Below are 20788 nucleotides of genomic sequence, written 5' to 3' on the forward strand. Positions count from 1 at the left end.
GAGGGTGTCGCTGGAGAGGAAGTTCTCAGTCACGTTCATCCTCGGGTTCTGAACAGAGACGCAGCACCGGAGGGGCTGCCGGTGCGAGAGGCGGCCGGGGGCGCGGTCTGGCAGGGTCCTCACGGAGGGACTCCCGTCACAAGGCGCTCCCTTCCCAGACCTGGAACCCCGTTCTTACTTCACATCGTGGCCGTCTCAATGGTACTTTACGAAAGAGGCAGACATGACAACGGAGACTTCAGATAGCTATCAAGTGACACGCTTGAGGCTCAAGGTCGGAAGGAACAGAACTGAAGGGAAACCGAACGGTCTCACCTTAGAGCCTAGACCTCCAACCACAAGCCTCTTCACAGGGTGAGTAATTTACTGGAGGACAAGCCAGTGGTAATGACTCGTCTTTACTGTCTCAACGACGGGCATTCATCTCCCAGTTTCTTTCAACGCCTAACAAGCCACACGTCTGCTAACGGTGCTTGAGAGCGTCCTTCGGGACTAAATGCAGCCCACCTACCAGGATCAGCTGTAAGCGCCACGGAGGCAGGAAATCCGTCTCTTTTGTTCCCTGCTGATTCCCCAGGAACTGGGGTGGCGCCTGGCAACAAAGGCCACTCAATAAACTCTTCCTGAATTTGCTTACTTACGCACTCGCACCCAAGGAGACAGAGATCGTCTAGGCACCAAACAACAAGCCACTGGCAAAGGCAGAATCACCACCACCCAAAACCCTTTCCTAAACACACAGTACCATCTACCACTGCGGGGACAGCCAGGCACGTGGCAGCCCTGGGACATCCAAGGTGTCCAGGCAGAGCGCTGAGGATGGCGTGCACTTACATGCCTGAGCCCCTGGCGCTGGGGGCACTGCATCCGACTGCTGCTGGGCTGAGGCTGAGCCGCCGGCAGGTGAGGCCTGAACTGGGGCTGTGCCATGGGCAGCAGGGGCGGGGGAGGAACCGAGAGGTGGTGGTGGTGGTGGTGCTGCGGCTGGTGAGGAGGCTGGTGCTGCGGCTGCGGAGGCGGCTGGTGCTGCGGGGGCGGCTGGAGCGGGGGCTGCTGCTGGGGCTGGAGCGGGGGCTGCTGCTGGGGCTGCGGCTGCGGCTGGTGTGGGGGAGGCAGGGGGGGTGCAGGGGCCCCTGCCATGCCAGAAAAGACAGAAGAAACAGTTTAGAATCTCCATCGATGTTTCAATTCAGCCATTCCCTTCAAAACCTCAATGCCAGAAAGAATTTCACTTGGCACTAAAATTTCATTTTGTACTTGCTGATGAAGGTAGTATTATCTCAAATGCAGAAATAAGCTAAAAGCTACTCTCTCACATTTTGTATTTGCCCTACGTCCTTCAAACCCTGAAACGTCAGGACCTGACCCTAAGGAGTAACTAAGGAGCAAGCAAACCCGGCCTCAAGGGCGCTGCCTGCAGCTCTGTTGCTAATTCCAAAGTACCGAAACCAGGAACGTTGACAACAACAGTGGCAACTGCAGAACGTCAACCTGTGCGGTAGTTTTTAGTTACCGATAATTCACTGTCACAAGAAGGTCACAAACAACACTTTAACTAGGAAAAAGAAAGCATGGCGGGGGTTCCCGCCATGGCTCGGAGCCGTAATGAACCTAACTAGCAGGTCACGGGTTCGACCCCTGGCCTTCTCAGTGGGTTAAGGATCCAGCATTGCCATGAACTGTGGTGTGGGTCGCAGATGAGGCTTGGATCTGGTGTTGCTGTGGCTGTGGTGTAGGCCAGTGGCTACAGCTCCGATGCGACCCCTGGCCCGAGAACTTCCATATGCTGCGGGTGCAGCCATTAAAAAAAAGCAAACAGATAAATAAATAGTAGTTCAAGCATATCATCATTATATGCTTAAGAGTAAACGTCAAATACGAGAAGCAGCACACTGGGTGAGCAATATAGACCCAAGGCAGCTGGTGAAACATAACCCATCAGCAGAGGGCACTCAAACCTCTCAAACGAGGAGTGAGCTACGACACTTTCCCCACCACGACAAACGGCAGGAACACAGTCTAACCCAGAACCGCACTGCCGGGTACACCTTCTATCAGTGCTACAGTGACAGACAAAAACGACAGTCACTTTCCCCATTTTCCCGATGATTAAGGAGGTAAACAATACTGTCAAGTAAGAGAGTCTTTACGGAGTTCCTGCTGTGGCTCAGGTCGCGAACCTGACTAGGATCCATGAGGATGCAGGGTCGACCCCTGACTCCGCTCAGGGGAAAAGGCTCTGGCACTGCCGTGAGCTGCGGCGCAGGTCACAGTCTCGGCTCGGATCTGGCGCTGCTGTGGCTGTGGTGCAGGCCGGCAGCTGCAGCTCTTGATTCGACCCCTGGCCTGGGAACCCCCGTGTGCCGCGGGTGTGAAGGAAGGAGGGAGGGCGGGAGAGTCTTTAATAAAGAGGACGCTGGAGTTTAATACCCTTGTTCTTTAAATAATCTCAACCAGAGTGAAAACGTGAAACGTTCTTATGTGCACCGAGACACCAAGGCCCACAGCCCCGGGAACACGGGGCAGGCAGCCAGCGACACTTACCTGGAGACTAGGCTGGGTGTGCGTGGGCAGAAACGGCTGTCCCGGGCCCGGCAGGAAGGGCTGTCGCGGAGGCATGAAGGGCCGTGCGGCTGTGGACCCTGGCTGGCTAAAGTGAAGAAGGCCCACCGGCCCCGGCGGCTGGAGGGCTGGCCTGGCAGGCCTCTCTCTGGGGAACACAGGCTGCTGTCCTTGCTGATTAAACGCTGGCCCAGGCTGGGTGAAGGGCAAGGGGCTGGGCGTGGGCACAGGGTGACCACTGCTAAGAAGCGTGGGAGGAGGAGGTGGTGGAGGGGGACTTCGCTGTTCCAGGAAGAGATGGCTCGGGAATCTTGGTTCTCCTGAAACTGAACGTGTTGCAACACTGTTAGCCTCTGATTACCCAGGACACACGCTTCACAGAAGTCACTTTTATGCACGGCCTCACAACGGACAAAAGTCGCAAGTGGCGGCTGGGCGCGAATAGAAAGAATTCAAGACTTTGCTCCTTATGTCTTGATTTTATCTATAGATGATTCCCCCCTCTGCATGAGATTCTTACACTTTAGATGTCGATTGTGTCCAGCTCTAGCTCTGAAAGGACAGACCGAGGGCTACGGAACACGCTGACAGTCTCCACAGCACCTCCCCGGGAAGCTAAGCGCCATTTGAACCGGCCGGTGCGGCCCGACGCGGCTCGCTCCGCCAGCCCCCTTACCTCCTAGGAAGAAAGGGTCTCGCTCCTGGGGAGGGGGTGGCGTCCTCCACGGGTCCTGCAGGGGAAGCCGCGGGGGCTGGCTGAAACTGTTAGGAACGGGGCCAGGCGTGTGCTGCGGGAACTCTGGAGGGCCCTAAAGAGCAGCAGGAAAACAGGACGAAAGGCAGGAAAATAAAAGGCAGTTCTCAGAAAGGCAGACATGCTTCTAAGTTCTCCTCTGAAAGCATCAAGTAACTTCCACACACACACACACACACATATACAAGTAAAACTTCATGTTTCAAATAAGTGACTCAGCCGTAATGAAACATACCAAATGAAACATAAAAATACCAAAATGAAACATAAACATTCAATGTTTTAATGGCACTATGAACAAAAACCATTATTATTTTTCAGCTTTATTGAAATCCACGCACTCAATGACCCTGCCATTAATCCAAGACTGAGTGTCTGCTCTGGACATTACTGACATTTATCTTCTCGAACGTGCTCTTCTTTGTGCCTTTTTAACTCAACCGTAAGCCACAGCTATGAAGCTGCTTTACTTCAAAAGAAGAAAAAGAAAGGGTGCACCATCACACAAACCAGCATCTCTGATGAAACAGGAAAATATGAAATGTTTAAGGAACGCCTTATTATAAAAGATAATACAGGTGTCACTGGATAAAAAATTTTGAACCCTTATAGATTACGATTTTTCAATAACTGCATGTTACTAGAGCTCTACACATTAAAAGCACTTCATTTTTCAGGAATATTTTATAATAACTTTAAAAGGGGTATAACCTATAAAAATTCTGAATCACTATGTTGGACACTTGAAACCAATGTATTATTGTAAATCGACCATTCCTCAATTTTTTAAAAAATTACCTCATTTTTCAGTTGGCCTTTCAAGTATCTGTGGAAATTTCCCAAATGCATTTACCTAAGAATGCCTCACAATTTTTTTCATTTCTTTACCAAGAATTAATTACACATACTGTATCATCAAAATAATTTTCATTTAATATCTCATTCTTTGAAATATTTTCAACTTTAAAAGTAATCACACTTTCTCATAATCTTCTAATGACTTTGCTGTCACTTAATTACTGTAATACAATCAGCTGTTCTCTCTAAACATGACGTCACATTATAACATTGAAAATGCTTTTGCAAACTACATTTATCTTCCTTCTCTCTTTAAAGGTCTGCTCTGTCCACAGCATTATAATAATAATGCAAAACGAACACTAGGATAAACACTATAAACTCATAAGACCACTGGATGCACGACACTAATGAAACGGAATTTAATCACAGATATGGCCATCTTCATAAAACACCCACGGTACTGAAACGAGTGGAACACAAAGTCCCAAGCTTAAATTCTTAGAGCCTTTGTCTATTAGTTTAGGTGAAATCATGGATAGTCTCACCTCATCCAAGTTTGACCTTTGACATTAGGCAATGTCACGTCTCCCTCTAGATGAAGGCATCAATTAAGATATAGCTAAAGTATTCCCATCATGGCGCAGGGGAAATGAAGTCAACTACTATCCGGAGGATGCAGGTTTGATCCCTGGCCCCTTTCAGTGGGTCGGGGATCCGGTGTTGCTGTGAACTGTGGTATAGGTCGCAGACACAGCTTGGATCCTGAGCTGCTGTGGCTCTGGTGTATGTAGGCCGGCAGCTGTAGCTCCAATTCGATCCCTAGCCTGGGAACTTCCATATGCTGCAGGGTGCAGCCCTAAAAAGACCAAAAAAAAAAAAAAAAAAAGTTTAAACCCATTTTCTTAGAGCGGCCCAGAAAATAAAATTTAAGATTGTCTGCCCTCTGTTTGTGGCAAGGTCTGACTGGTCACGCTGCCTCCAATCCCATGCCGTTTACCCAAGTCAGCGGCGCTTACCTAGGTAAAACCCATCCCAGTCATACAGTGGCTTCCTTACGCTGTTCTGATGCATACCTGACTGTCCCTCTTCTGGAGGAGGGAGTATCAAGAAAGAGTTTCGAATAGACAAATACAGAAGGAAAAGGTTAAGATTCATCAACAACCTCCCAGCCTCAACTAAGCTACCGGACGTAAATGGTAAAGACATTACTGAAATGTAGAATCTCTTAAAAATGAAATGTATGTATTTTTCATGAGGTTTTAACTTACAAAGAGTAAAGTCGTAGTATATTAACACCCACCTGAAGACAAGTAAAAAACATTTTCAACCATTAAAGTTATCACAGCAAACGGCGCTCCCTTCACATACCACTTGTGAGCAGATGGCCTGCCTCAGGTTACTGGGGCAGGGTCTGCCTCAATACGGGTCTGGTGACCTAGATCCCAGCCTCGGAATGACACCATGAGAAGCCCCAGAGAGCGGGAGGAATGCCACACCGGGAAGGGACTCAGGTCTGTCTGTGTTCTGAGAATCATCCAGCAAGTGGGAAGAGCTGCGAGCCCAGACCAGCACTTAAGCAGCTTGCAGCCTACAGGTCCGGCTGCTGCTTGGGGCGTGGGGTGGCATCAGGACAGGTCCAGGGCAGGGACAACTGGAGTGGGGCATGTTTGGGAGAACACAGGGGCTGGGACTCGGTGCTTACTTGGTATAGTCACCTGGATTCAGTGTTGGTTCTCTGGCTTCTCTGGCTCGGCTGACAGCCCAGCAGGAGTTAGGTGGGAGACTTGGGGACCAAGTTGGGGAGGGCCCACTGGGAACCAAGGCTCAGGTCTGAGCTGTAATTCTTTGTACGTACCAGGGATTCTCAGCCTGGGTGTGTGTAAGCCAACGCTCCTGACACACTCCCACCATACAAGTGCCTAAGGACTGCAGCGATTTACACAGATTCAAGTAAATAAGCTTGATGAAGCCAACAACCATCTACTCCCGAATAAGACGAATGAGGACCAAAGCAGGACAGCAATGGCTGCAGCGCCTGGGCTCACGCCCCGCACACAGAGCCCTGTGCAAAGCCCTTGACCTCCAGGCTCACGAAGGCACGGACGGTGACAGCGCGGGTATGTGTCCTATTTCACAGCCAAGGAAACTCAAACTCAGGACATGAAATAATTTGTCCAAGGCAGCACCATTCTTTTTTTTTTTTTATCACGGATTTTAATACCCAAGAAAAACAAGTTGAAATGTAGCAGGGGACGTTCAATCATATGATATAAATCTGATCAAAATTACTAAATTTGGGATTTTTAAAACCAAATTTTCCCAACTTAGACATGAAAATGATAGTCTAGAGCCAACACAGAATGTGAACACTGGAAACCACCACGTCACATACAAACTCCCATATTCCACTGATTTCTCTGGGAAACGTTCACTCTGTGCTTCTGTTTCAGCCAAAACCCCTCGGCATGGAAACTTCATTTCCTCCTGCCCCTGCTTCACCCTCATGCCAACAGCGTTTCAGGAAACCCTCAGAGCACCATCCACAGGCAGACCCCAGCGTCCTGCTTCTCTACAGACTGCAGCAGCAGAATCACTACATGTCTCCTTTAATCCCAACTGGCCCAGCACCGTCCGTCAGAGTTTTTACCTCTTCCCGGCCAGCTCTTCCTGCTGGCCAGGACGCTTTCCAGCCCTGGAGCATCTCTGTTCCCAACCCCCACGGCCAGCCCTCTCCAACCCTGCTAGAGGGTAAGACGCCTCTACCCAGTCCCCCAGGTGACCCCAACGGTGCTCTCCAAGTTCTCACTTCCTTTCTGTCCTCTCCACTTGCACGTACCTGTCTACACAGAATTCTCCGGCACGAACCATGAGCCTGTTGCTAATTACTAGCAGCCATCTATATGGGGCTATTCCATTGAGTCCTTAAGGGCTGTGTTGTATGGACAGACAGCAGAGCGCTCCCCGGGGAAACTTCCCACTAACTCAAGTGTCTCACCAGCTCCAACAAAGGGTAAAGCAAAGCTGCTGCTGGGAGCTGCAACCACGCCCCCCCCCGCCCCGCCCGCAGCACAGTGTGGCCTGCTGCCAGCTCCACCCACCTCCCCTTCTGTCCCGGGTGAGTCCCTGCAGGACCCACGTGGCTTTCACGCGTCGACATCTGCAGCGTCGGTGCTAGGAGCAGAGCTGGGCCCACACCACGGTCTTCCGGAACCGCTGCCTGCACTTGCTCCACGGAGACCAGGCAGCGGCAGACTCTCCGTTCTGCTTCCCTCATTTTGTTCCCATTAAGAAGCTCAGATGAGGCCTTTAACTTGTCTGTCTTGACAAAGACACATGGCTCTCTTCATCATTTAACATGCGAAGCCTGATACTCCTGGCCACTCCTCCTCCCAGGCGCACCCCAGCTCGCTGGGAGGCCTGTCGTTACTATCGGTTCCGTGACTGCACTGCGGGGCCCCAAGTCTCACCCCACTGAGCAGCTCTGAACGGCAGCGGTCATGTGGCTGCTGCAACAGGGCTCTTGATAACCCTCCAGTAGACAGTTAATTTCAAGTCCTTCCAAAGACAGGTTTCTCATTACAGATAAGGCAAAATCTAAGTGGAAAAGCAGACTGGCTTCCCCTCCACGCTAAGTAGAAGGTCTGCTAAATTTTGATTTTTACTTTGCCACAGGCGGAGATGAGGGAAAGCATTCTCTCCTCCACCCCTTCATCCATTTCTAGGAGGACGCAGTTCCTGGGTTGTGAGAATGAACTCAGAGAGAGACTGAAGTGGTTAGTTTTCCAGCTGCCTGAGAACTGGGCATATTACTTCTTGGGTCTTGAAGCACTTTCAGATTTCCTGGGAGATCATTCTGAGTATTCCTAACTCCTAAAATATTTGTTGGTATTAAACACTTCGCCTCTTCCCCAAGCCTGCCTTCCTTCTACAAACCATCCGCGTGCTGCTCGGCTGCAGTGGCACCTGCACTGACAGCACAGAAGCCCCGGGAGCGCGTCCTCCTCAGGAACGTCTACCTAGAACTTTACGCCAGAGTCCAGACGACCGTCCATCCTGCTCCAGCTCCGGACCAGACTGCTGGGCGCAGCCGGCGAACCTCTGCGGCCTGGGCCTCCTCCTCTCTAGCAGGGACAGCAGACAGTACCCACCGCAGGGGAGAAGCCATACCCGGTGCACGGTCCTCAGGACGGGGCCCAACAAAGAGCAAAGCTCGCTGCGCCCGCGGCATCGCTCTGACGCGACGCTCCTGCAGACAGCACCCCACACGGTACATACAGTACATACGACACACAGCATCTGACAAGCCCGCGAGGGGCGTTTCCTTCCTGCGCGCTCACTCTGCGCTCCCACCGGAAGCCCTTCCCGGATCCGGGGCTCCCCAGCCCTGGGCGTTTCCCCGCCTCGGTCTCCCTGAGAGCCTCTCCCACCTCCCCCTGCCCAGCACAGACCCTGACGAACACTTAGGGGTGCGTGAACGGCCTGCAAGCCCGGCCCTGCATCGCATCCAGGACACAGCACAGCAGGCTGAGCACCGGCCGCCGGGGAGCACGCAGACCACAGCGACCGAAAGCGTCAGGAAGGCGGTAAAGGCAGGGGGCTGGGCGGGTCCCTGCACGGCCATCGACTCCCACTCCCGGGGCTCCTGAGCGGCAGGCGCTCGGAGCCCAGCCAGTGCGGCGGGACCAATCAGAAGCTAATCCTCTAACCGAGCGGCAGGGGAGGAAGTGAACCTCTAGGCCAGTGATGCAACAGCGCTGGAGCGGGGCGGTTCTGGTGGGCAGCTGGCAGGGTCTCCTCCAGCATGTCTTGGCTGCAGACTGGACTGGAGAAGCAGGCACTTGGAAGACGTGACAATCATGAAACCACAAGGAGAGCCGCCAGCCGATATGGCCAAGTTCTGGCAAACAGCATGTGAGCAGCAGCCTAGACCTGGTCGAGGAAAGACAACCTCCCCACCTGCCAGTGGACGGAGGCCCCTGAGGGCCAGAAGAAGGCGCCCAGAGGCGGATGTGAGTGAGAAATGAACTTCGCGGTGCTGAGCCACAGGCTGAGGGCTGTTAGTCAGTCCACTGCAGCCAAGTCCCCCATGCTGGAGGCCCTGGGGCATCGCCGGGTCCTCGTCATTGCACCACATGCCCCAGAAGCTACAAATGCCATCCTGGCAGATGGCAGCTGCTTGGCCAAGGACTGTGCGACATGGCCACACTGTCTGCCCTCCACCCCAGGATGGACAAGCCTAAGTAGGACTTAAGCTCCAGAGCCCTACCCCCAGGGACCAGGCCAGGGCCTCTCAGCCCTGCTCCACCACCCTCTTCCTCCACCCTCTGCCCTTACCTAGGCCCGGGCACCTCAAATGCCCCTCTCCCGCTCTGCGGCCACCAACCTAAGGCTCAGCCCTCACGACTGCTGCTGCTCACACTGCAGAGAGCTCCTCCACTGTCTCACTCCATCCGGGAAGCAACCCTACAAGGCAGGTGCTCTGCTCACAAAAACCCTTTTGAGCATTTAAACAGCCTGCACAATATATGAGGAGAGAAAGCCCCAGAGCCCAGGCACTGCCCCAGGTCACTATGTCGGGAGCACGGATACCTACCCACTTTGCCATCCGCTGCTTGTTACCAACAGTAAATGGTAAAGACTTACCTGACACCCCTCTTCTCTTTGTTTCATAATCACGCCAGTATGTGTAACTGTGTGAGTGTGGGTACTTCAGAGTCAAGAAAAACAGCAAGTACTAAAGCAGGTCCAAAGTCAGACATCCACGGAAATTCATGGCTGGCTTGAATGGGTCAAGAAATTAGCAGTTCTTATCTGATCAAGCTCTGCGATTGATAAAGCAAGTAGGACTAGAGATGGGATCTACAGCTGGGAAAGAAAGCTGACTCAAGCTGAGTAAACAAGGACATTTCTGCCTTTAGAAGTTGGCTCAATAGACTAAAGAATGGAAAAAGTGGGGTTTTGTGGGCTTCACCTTGAAACAAAGTGACACTGGCAAGGTGTGGCTTCCTGGGATAGCCAGGTGCAGGACAGCAGGGGCCAGGTAAGACCAAAGCAGGCCACGTGCAGGCCCCAAAGAGGCTGAAAGCCACCCCAAGGTGTGAAGATGAGGAAGCCCAACTGGGAAAGAGACAGCATTATTGATAAATGCATCCAATCAAACCAGGAAGAAGCCCGCTTCCAAGACGCCAAATGCCTGCCTAAGAGCCAGGTGGCAGAAGGGTAGAAAAAGGGAGCAGCTGATACAAGGTACTGCTCAGGAAGTACGACACGGATAATGCATGAACCAAACGCTGTCACAACAGTTCTCTGGAGATGCCAGACCATGCTGACATAAGGGAGAAGCCATCTGGGAAAACATGCAGGCCCCTAACTGCCTCCATGTGCCTCGGCAGATAGCAGAACTTGAGAGCCTGGACACGTGAGCAAAAGTAAACATTCTCATCTTTAAGGTCCGAAATAAAAGCTGCTCGCTGCCCGCTATTGGTATGGCTCATGAAACAAAAAGCTAACATGTAGCAGGTTCCACTGAGCTCACAACACCACTTTTCCTCGCTGTTTTCTGTTCTGTTTTGAAGACAGATTCACTTTCTCAGGAGTTACACAACTTAAATTCTGCCCATAAGTTTTAGCCACGTGGAAAAGACTACTAACTGCTTACCCAGTATAAATTCTCACTTCTTCCTTCGTAATAGAAGGACACCGCCACTGTGCCCAGCTCAAAGACTTGATGAGGCGGGTGGCCAGGGGACTACAAGACCAGCTGGCACTGCGGGATGGGGCCTCAAGGAGGCTCATCAGGGGCTGCCTCTCGGGGCCGGCCCCACTCGTCTTCCAGCCCGGAACTTGGAAAGGAGAAAAGATCTCTGGTAACATCACAGAACTGCCCTACCCACCCTGAAGAATTTTCTCCTTATGCAAACAATACAACACTTGTTTTTTAAAGTCACTATTCACTGAGTTTTCTGTTACACGCAGCCTCATTCATATCCTGACAAACCAAGTACAAACCCTATCTTTCACACATACAGCACCAAGAAACTGGTATAACCAGTAACTTTTCCTTTAAAGGGTAAAGAATCTCAAGTTTCGGGGTTCCTGCTGTGGCTTGACGGGATCCGCAGCATCTCTGCAGCCCCGGATACAGGTTCGACCCCGGGCTCCACACGGTGGGTTAAGGATCCGGTGTTGCCGCAGCTGCAGCACAGGTCACAAGTACAGCTCGGATCTGATCCCTGACCTGGGAACTCCACACACCACAGAGTGGCCAAAAAAGAAAGAAAGAAAGAAAGAAGCTCAGGTTTACGAAGTTAAAATGACTCATCCAAAGTCACACTGTCACTAAGTAACTCAAAAAGGAACCCACATTTTCAGACTCCGGCATTATAAAGTGCTCCTCTGCCCTCACACACCGCTTCCGCTGTGGCCGATGTGTGCCCGAGTAACGCCAAGGAAACTACGGTTCCCAAGGCTGGTGCTGACCACCTAAGGAGTTCTCCTGATGTGATCATTCATTTAATAACATCTATCATTTCATAAATAGAAAGGATAATAAACGACCAATTTCTCCAGCAGATGCAGAAGTATTCTAAGACTGTTAGTGAGCTGTAAAGACTTCACTTAAGAGAATTTTTAGTACTAATGTAATTTTATCTTTTGAAAGAAAAGACTACCTTAATCCTTTCAAACAATTGCTCCATTTTGCTTCTCTTTGTATCCCTTAAAAGTCCAAGGTAAGAAATTATCATTTTCCCTCATATAATTCTTAAACAAATTGCACTTTCACTTTTCTGCATCTCTTGTTAATTACATGATGTTATCTACCTTAATCCTATTCAGGAAGAACTGATAACTTCGGTTACAAAAAAAAAAAAAAAAAAAAAAAGACGAAACTTTGCATAAATTGCTTAGCACAAAGTTAATCGTATAATGCGAAGAAGAAAGAGGCTCTAACAGCTATTATGTGACTTATCAGCTTCCCTGAAAGGGTCAGTTGGTATATTTTAATAAGACTAATTGAATACCTTAACAATGTCATTGAAACTTCATGAATCTTTCAATAAATTACTGCCTTCTGCGACAACATGTTTTCATTTATTAATCTTACTTAAAATGCAAAGAACTACATAAGAAACCAAAAGCAATAAAGAATGCTCTGAGTTAATTCTGATTAAATGAGTTAAATGCAAAGAATTAAGAACACTAGTGACCCCTTGACATAATTAAAATTATAGCCCTCTGTCACCATGTTAATCCTCTTATTTCAGTATCTTCCACAGACTTCTTTCAGGCCATGCCTTGTTTAAATACCTACATTCGTCTTCCTAGAAGGTGCTATACATTTAGAGACGCGCACTGAACGTTCCAAAGCACCACATACCCAGCAGCAGGCATGAGGTTTCACCTGGGGCGGGGCGGGGGGGGGCGAGGGGTGACACCACATAAACTTAAGTACTGGGCACTCCCAGTTACAATACTGTTATTTTAGTACAAAATACTGCTTCTGATGAACCGACTCGAGTGTTCATTTACATTTTTTCATAAAATGAAAAGCCCCTTTTATTCCGACACCTCCCCCCTCAACAACCCCCCCCCCCCCCAGCGACCGGCCCTGCGAGAGTAAACATCTCCACTCCAGAACTACTGGCAACACAATCTCACGCAGCCACAACTCGGCTTCTACCGGATCCCTCATTTCTACCCAGTCTACTGATTAGGAGACTCAGAGTGCGTGGTTCCAATCCTACCTCCGACACCCGCTTATGTGCTCTTGAGCCACTGAATCTGTGCAAGACTCGGTTTCCCTGTTCAGAAAGTGGAGAAAAGGATACCTCCGTAGAGTTGCTGAACACAAGCTTTGAGCAAAATCGGGAATGCTGTAATCACTCAATAATCTTCATTTCCCACTGATCATCAAGAGTCTATGCTCTAGGAAGACTGTGTTTCCTCATTGGAAAAGGGCAAAGCAGCAGTATCGGCTCCACGGACCAAAAGCAGTCTGTTTAGAAACTCACAGCTGCATGCATCTACCACAGGACCCACAATCCCCCTCCCAACTGTGTCCACACAAAAACCTACACACAACTCTTTACAGCAACTTCACTCACAACAGTCAAAGACTAGAAAGAATCCAAATGTCCAAATGGTGCTGGTGGAGAAAGCGCACAATGGAAGAATGCTGACCAATAAGCAAGGCCAAACTACTGACAGGTGCAACAAAAGGGGTGACTGAGTCTCAACTGCACTGCACCGAGCAAGAGGCCAGACTCAAAACAAAGCAGGTCACGTGATTCCCTCTACGTGCCACCATTTTAGGAAAGAAAACAGATGAGTGGTTGCCAGGCGCTGGGGTGGGGTGAGGGGCTGCCTACAAAGGGTACCCACGAAGAAGTACTACTTTTGGGGAGATAGAACTGTTCTTTATTTTAATTGTGGCAATTACGCAACTGTATGCATTTGTTAAAACTCAGAGACTTGTTAAAAGGACTAAATTTTAAAAATTAAAAGAATTCCAATCTTTTGGAAGAAGTACTTTTAGGTACATTAAAAGTGGTACAGGGCCCCTTTCAAAGTTTATCTAAAGAGAACTATGGATCGTCAAAGACTCCTGGAAAACTAAGCATTCTAAAAAAAATTTTGGTGGGTTTTGCAGGACACATCAATAGAAACAGAAGAGGAAAAAAAAAAAAAAAAGGAAAAGAAATAGAAGAGAGGTTTTCCTAGCACAGGAGTTCTAAGACCTGGAAACTTAGTGTTATTGCCAACATTTCAATGGCTGAATTATTAAATTGCGTATTTTACAATGTGAGTTAATGGCTCGATGTTCTGACTTCAGTGTGTATTCCCTGGCCTTTGAGACACTGATGTGGACTCCAACCCACCCTACCCCCCGCCCAGCACACAACGTGTGCTGACAGAACGTAAAGTCAAGTCAACAGGGCACTGAATTTCATAACCACCATATTTAATAGCTGTTACCACAGTGCTTAGCTGCTCCTGCTCCTGCTGCAGATGGGAATTCACTGATATGATTAAATTTGATGGTATGATAATGTATGGTAATCATGATTAATCAAAACCCACTAGCAAATGGAGGATGTTGGGGATTATGTCACCTGCATTTTAAACTGCATTCTCTTCCCGCAAGCCTGACAGTATCTGACAGCGGGAAGAATCTCCTCCCTGCTACTACTCATAGATCTGATAAGAAAAAATGTCCATCATTCCTGTACTATCCTAAGTGCTAATAATTACAAGGCAAGCTGTAAGAACAGTAAGGGTTCAAAAGAAAGACTCCATTTTCCTAGATGGAATAAAGTCTGGATTCACATCTGCAAGGGCTATAATCAGAAAGAAAATGTAATTTGATGCAGCAGTCTCATCAAACATGATTTGCATGAAATGCCGTATAAAATACACCCAGGAAGTGTCAATCACCACCACCTGATACCGTGCACCCCTTACACGGAAACCGAATGCAGTCCGACCTACCTGTGAGATGCACGAACTACACAGTCAACACAGTGGAAATCTCATGCATTACATCTGCCTAGTAACGCAATCACTAGGACCTAAGACAGATGTAAACCTAAGCACCACAGTCTTTTCTTAACATGACTTTTTAGTTTTATTTTAAACAAAGAGCACCAGGAAGTTATTCAGCAGCCAAATTAATATTCAGCTGGCTACCCTGAAATACCAGCATTTGTCAGACACATCAATGCAAAATAAATGACTAAATAGGTTGTAAAACACCCTAACCCTAAGTTGAGAAGCTTTATAACGTGAGTCACCTGGAACTGATCTGTACGCTTCCCTGACGACAAATTTGGGGAGCAAAACCTCAAAGTAACACTTTTCTCTTTTTTTGCTTTTTAGAGCCACACGTGTGGCACATGGAAGTTCCCAGACTAGGGGTCGAATCAGAGCTCAGCTGCTGGCCTACACCGCAGCAACGTGGGATCTGAGCCACATCTGCAACCTACACCACAGCACATGGCAACACTGGATACTTAACCCTCTGAGCAAGGCCAGGGATCAAAACCGAATCCTCGTGGTTACCAATCAGGTTCGTTAACCACTGAGCCACAACGGGAACTCCTAAAATACCATTGATCAACATTTCAGTGTTACTTTTTAGAGTGGGCACACTTTAAAAACAACAAACATCTCTTTAAGAACAAATACGTAACTGGAAAAAATACCTATGGATAAGGAAAGGCCTTAAAACGTCATGTTAATGACAAAGCATCAGGAACAGTCTGTGTGGGCAGAGAAACCCATCAGACTAACGTGTAAAACAAAGAACACGGAACTGAAGACAGAATCCAGACAGACACAAAAACAGACGCTTACATGCAGAAAGGTAAACCACTCTCCCCACCCCGACTCCCTTGCAAAAAGAAAACAAGAAAGAACACCGCAATTGGCCTGTGAAGCCACATGCAAAGGCCTGACATGAACAGAGAGGCTGCCCAAGTGGACTGGGGGACAGCAGGTGGCTAGATGGCAGATGGACAGAATATAAGGAGCAGAAATGAAGGAGGCATGGACAGTCACTCAGATGCTACCGTGAACTCTTAGGTCACATTTTTAACCCTTCCGTGACACTCTGCTCTCCAGTACTCACTACTTCTAAGATACAGCTTACATTTAGCAGATTAATAATCTGATAAGTATGAAAAAGATTCCTTCTCTAATATGCTACCCATTGAGATAATATTTGTATTTCGGGGGAAAAAAAAGATTCATAACTCTGATTTGAAAAAATAAAGTAGTCCTGGAAATAAAAGTTTATGTGAGAAGAAAGCACTTATTTGGCTGTATTTGTAACTAAAATTAAATACATGAATCTAATTTTTAGACAGAAACCTAAATTATAAAGCACTTCACTAAATTCCATAAATGAAGGAATAAAGGGAAAAATCCCATCTGGATGCAAAAGACTAACATGACAAGAGAAGTGCCAGCTGAATGCTAAGAGCTTAAGCAGTATTTTCTAAAATCATCAAAAATAAGGAATTCTTCTCTTATGATAATTATTACTTTGACATTCAAATCTTTGTTTTGGAAGCTATTCAATTCTCTAGATAAAATTCACTAACAGGAAATACAAAATACAAATATTAGTATTGTTACATTGAGCATAGCCTGGAATACCATATTTTGGCCTAAGATTTGAATTTTAAGGTTTCCCACTATTGGGATAGGAAGGACTATCTTAGCATTAATACCCACTTATCTTAATTCTTTAAAATTTGGAAATCTAATGGTATTTCTGTCTCATGTCTGCCTTTTTTCTCTTTATTCAGCTGAATTCTTGTACAGTTAAATGTGGATGATGCAGTCCTACTATGCAAATTCATGTATGTGTCCTTGAAAACAACAAAAAGTAACAAATTAAAGTATATGCACCCCTTCTCTCCACTTAACTTTATGTAGGTGCCACTGGACAGAGGATGGCTGGGACTCTGAACAGACATGCACAGGCCCTACACAATGCGAGGAAGCAGTGTGAAGCTGCCAACAAGAGCATCACCCATCCCAGAAGCAATGGGAACTCCTTAAAGGGGCTCAGGCTGGGGAAAGACGGGATCAAAATGAACCTCAATTTGCTCAACAGATTTCTGTAATTCAATTCTTTCTGTGCGCCAAGGAAGCACACTGATTTGAAGAGACCCTATGATGAAACTGAAGTTAGGTTTCCTAACAAATATTTTATCTGTGTGTGTGTGTGTGTGGTGTGCGTGTGTGCACACGCGCGCACATGCACGCAGTGATTTTTGCAAAGCAAAATTTAGTTTAACAAATACTGGAGTTCCCATCGTGGCGCAGTGGAAACGAATCCGACTAGGAAACATGAGGTTGCGGGTTCAATCCCTGGCCTTGCTCAGTGGGTTAAGGATCTGGCATTGCCGTGAGCTTGGTGTAAGTCGTAGACGTGGCTCGGATCCCGCATTGCTGTGGCTGTGATGCAGGTGGGCAGCTGTACCTCCAATTCGACCCCTAGCCTGGGAACCTCCATATGCCACAGCTGCAGCCCTAAAAAGCAAAAAAGAAAAAACAAAAAAAACCCTGACTTAACTCCCCTATTGAAACGTCCCAAGAAAGAGCCTGCTCCTTAGCCTCGGAACTTCCATATGCCGCAGGTGTGGCCCTAAAAAGACAAAAATAAATAAATAAATAAATATATATATATGTGTGTGTGTGTATGTGTGTGTGTGTACATATAAATACATATATATATATAGCATAAATAAAACAAGAGATGGCCTAGAGTTGTCTCCCCAACAATATTTTGATGAACCGTTAAAAAACTAACACCCCTATTGCAGTTTTTAGAAAACAGACTCCACATCTGATTGTTCTCTCCAAGGGAGACTGATCACAGCAAGCAGAGCTCCACGTTTTCAAGACCACACGTTCACTGCAACTTCAGCTCTTAAGCACCTGGGGCTTAATGAAAGATACATACTAAACAGCAGTAAATATTGCTCAAATTTTATCATATACATGAGTAATTTCCTGCCCAACTGTGTCCCATCACCCACACACACATATGCTTGTCCTAGTATCAGTTACAATCATACTTGTACAACTGAAAATAAGTAGATGAAAATGATTATTCCAACTTTACATTTACATACAACATTGCTATATGATTTTCTTAAACTACAATTGTCTTTTCACATCAAAATTTACCCCTACATTGCAAATAAAACATAAAAACAGGTCCAGTAATGATTCTAACACAGAGCTCACACTCCTGAATATAGCAAAAAATGCTTAAATGTCAATGCTTTCAATAACTAGAAATTCAACTATTTTACCAAAAGGAATATATTTTTTTTTTAATGACTAAAAACATAATTGCTTATTCTTAGGTAATGCAATTAATAAAATCTTAGCTATTTAGACAAGTGCTTTAAATAGGGAATTGTACTCAAAAAATAGCACCTAATTTTTAAAAATAACTAGTTTTTACAAGTTAGCTAATATAAAGGCATGAAACCAGTTAAGAATGACTTTTAGAAACCATCTCATAATCCATAAATAATGACTACAAATCAAGGAAGCTTCTAAAAAAGTCTGAACTTTAAATCCAATATTGAAGTTATTTCTGTATGGCCATCTGACTGACTACCCAGCTAAGATGCCACACATGAATAGGTTACCTACTAATGCATCAAAGCTGCAGTCAAAGAGGTCATTTAGATATTTCCTGGACATCAGATCGTTCAGGCTCAAGCAAACGGCACCTGTTTTACAAACTATATAAAAATATTATGGTCTGGTCCTTTTCCTCTCAACTCATTCTTCAAAAGAATATGCTCTCACTGATTTAATAAAACTATAAACTAACTACGAATCGACCCAAAAACTGAAATAAAATTATTTAAATAGATACAACTATTTAATGGACATTTTTCTTCTGGCTAAAACATGTTAGAAGAATGGATAAAATTACAGAAACTGCAGGAAAAGAGTTGTTTTCTTTTAAGGATTTATTTTTTAAAAACCCTCCATTTTGAAATCAAAACCAATGGCTCATGAAGGCTGGTAAGGATTTTTTTTAAAAAAACAAGTAGACATCTCACTATTAATCCCTAAAATTTCACACATACCCACACATACGAAAAATGCACATGTACACCCGAAACACACACACAATACAGCAAAGCTCTTTCTCACTTAACATACGGCAATAAAAAAAAAAAAATCAAAATTCATATTCTTTAAGACGAAAGGCATTCTACTGTTGATCCTGATTCAACAACTTTACAGTAAACAAAATTAATTCCATTCTCAAAAATCCATTGACCTTAAGCTTTTCACAAACATCTTCCACTGCAAAAATTACTGTCAATATTTACAAATCCTTAAACTTCTATTTGGCCGGCCCCCCGTATTTGCTGTATTACTATCTCCTGCTCAATGTATGCTCTTCCCATCGTGCAGAAGGAGCAGCTGCTACTCACGGGGAATCTCTGGGGCCCCACGGCAGGTCTCGGCTGGCTCGGGACGGGCAGCAAGGGCACTGCAAGGAAAACACCTTCCATTACAAACACGTTTTACCCCACGGCCCAGCCCACCAGGAGGGGAATACAATATATGAGGCTGCGTTTCAACGACGCATTATGTGTACAGCACACTTAAGACGTCTGGTGCACTTAAGCTACGTGCTGGCTATTGTCCCAATCCCATAAGGGAATGAAGGAAGAACGTGTGTCTTCAGGAGACAGCAGCACAAGCAGAAGCTTCCATTTCAACAGTGAATTCGTATTCAGAATTGAAATCCTGTGCCACGGAAGAAGGCACTGTTCCTCTACCCAAAAGCCCACTTCACGCCCCATGTCCGTGTCTAGGTTCCCAGGCCCTCTAATCCCAGGGCTACTTCCCGACTCCAGTCAAGAACAAATTTAAACAGGAGCCCTCTCACGCCACGGCAGAGAGAGAAGGAAGGAGGAAGCGAGAGCAGAGAGGAGAACAGGCCGCCCAGGTGCCGTGACGAAGACTCACCTACCCCACAGCCTGCCTCGCTGAGACTTCCTGCTTGTCTTTGTTTTGTGTTTAAACTAGGAGAACGCCCACCAACGTACCAGAAAATTCACAAGGAATCAAAACAGTTCTAAAACAGACATTTCCTAACAGAGAAGAAGCCAGGTGCTAGTTTTACATCCTGGGGCCAAATCAAATACACTTAAGCTATTAAAAATGTGTGCCTTATACTGAGTTTGATTTGGGGGTGAAAAAAAACAAATCACCACCTAAGCGGTGACCACTACATGGCAGTAGGCTCTTTCATTAAAATGTTCTGCTGATGCATCCAGTAAGAGCTCAGACAGTCAGGTTATGGTATGGCACGTTTCTCATCTTAAAAATTTCTGGTAAATGAGAGATACAGAAGGAGCCTCTTGCGGCGCAGAAGGCTAAAGATCTGCATTGTCACTACAGTGGCTCGAGCTGCTGCCATGGCATGGGTGATCCCTGGTCCGGGAACTTCTGCAGGCTCGGACATGGCCAAAAAAAAAAAAAAAAAAAAAAATGGTAATACGGCTTAAAAGTCAATTAAAATTACTTTAAGAGAAGAGTAATGAGAGTTCCCGCCACGGCACAGTGGGTTAAGAATCGGACTGCAGCCACTTGGGTTGCTGCAGAGGTGTGGGGTTGATCCCCAGCCCAGTGCAGTGGGTTAACGGCTCGGATCCCCCGTTGCTGTGGCTCTGGTGTAGGCCAGTGGCTACAGCTCCGATTAGACGCCTAGCCTGGGAACTGCAATATGCCGCAGGAATGGCCCTAGAAAAGGCAAAAAGACTATCTATCTATATATACACACACACATATACATAAAGACTTTTTAAAATGAGGTATCAAATAGAAAATACCTAGATATTCAAGAATATGCACCACTTTTTTTCTTTTTTGGTGTTTTGTTTTGTTTTTTTTGTCTTTTCTAGGGCCACACCTGCAGCCCATGGAGCTTCCCAGAGCTGCAACGCCAGATCCAAGCTGAATCTGCGACCTACGCCTCAGCTCACAGCAACGCCGGATCCTTAAGCCACTGAGCAAGGCCAGGGATGGAACCTGCAACCTCATGGCTCCTAGTCTGATTCGTTAACCACGGAGCCACGACGGGAACTCCGTGGCTTTCTGTCTTACTGCACTCATTCACTC

The 20788-nt window shown here is 46.9% G+C and overlaps 1 protein-coding gene across 1 annotated transcript in view; it reads right to left on the minus strand.

Annotated features, from left to right (window-relative positions):
- RBM33 (RNA binding motif protein 33) overlaps positions 1-20788 on the minus strand; it is a 111215-nt gene that overhangs the window by 34340 nt on the left and 56087 nt on the right. The window contains 5 exon segments of the mRNA XM_021079037.1: positions 835-1115; positions 1118-1133; positions 2545-2888; positions 3239-3371; positions 19093-19151. Of these exon segments, the coding sequence (XP_020934696.1) occupies positions 835-1115; positions 1118-1133; positions 2545-2888; positions 3239-3371; positions 19093-19151 (833 nt within the window).

Source organism: Sus scrofa, chromosome 18 (genome assembly GCF_000003025.6).
Source record: "Sus scrofa isolate TJ Tabasco breed Duroc chromosome 18, Sscrofa11.1, whole genome shotgun sequence".
NCBI lineage: Eukaryota > Metazoa > Chordata > Mammalia > Artiodactyla > Suidae > Sus > Sus scrofa.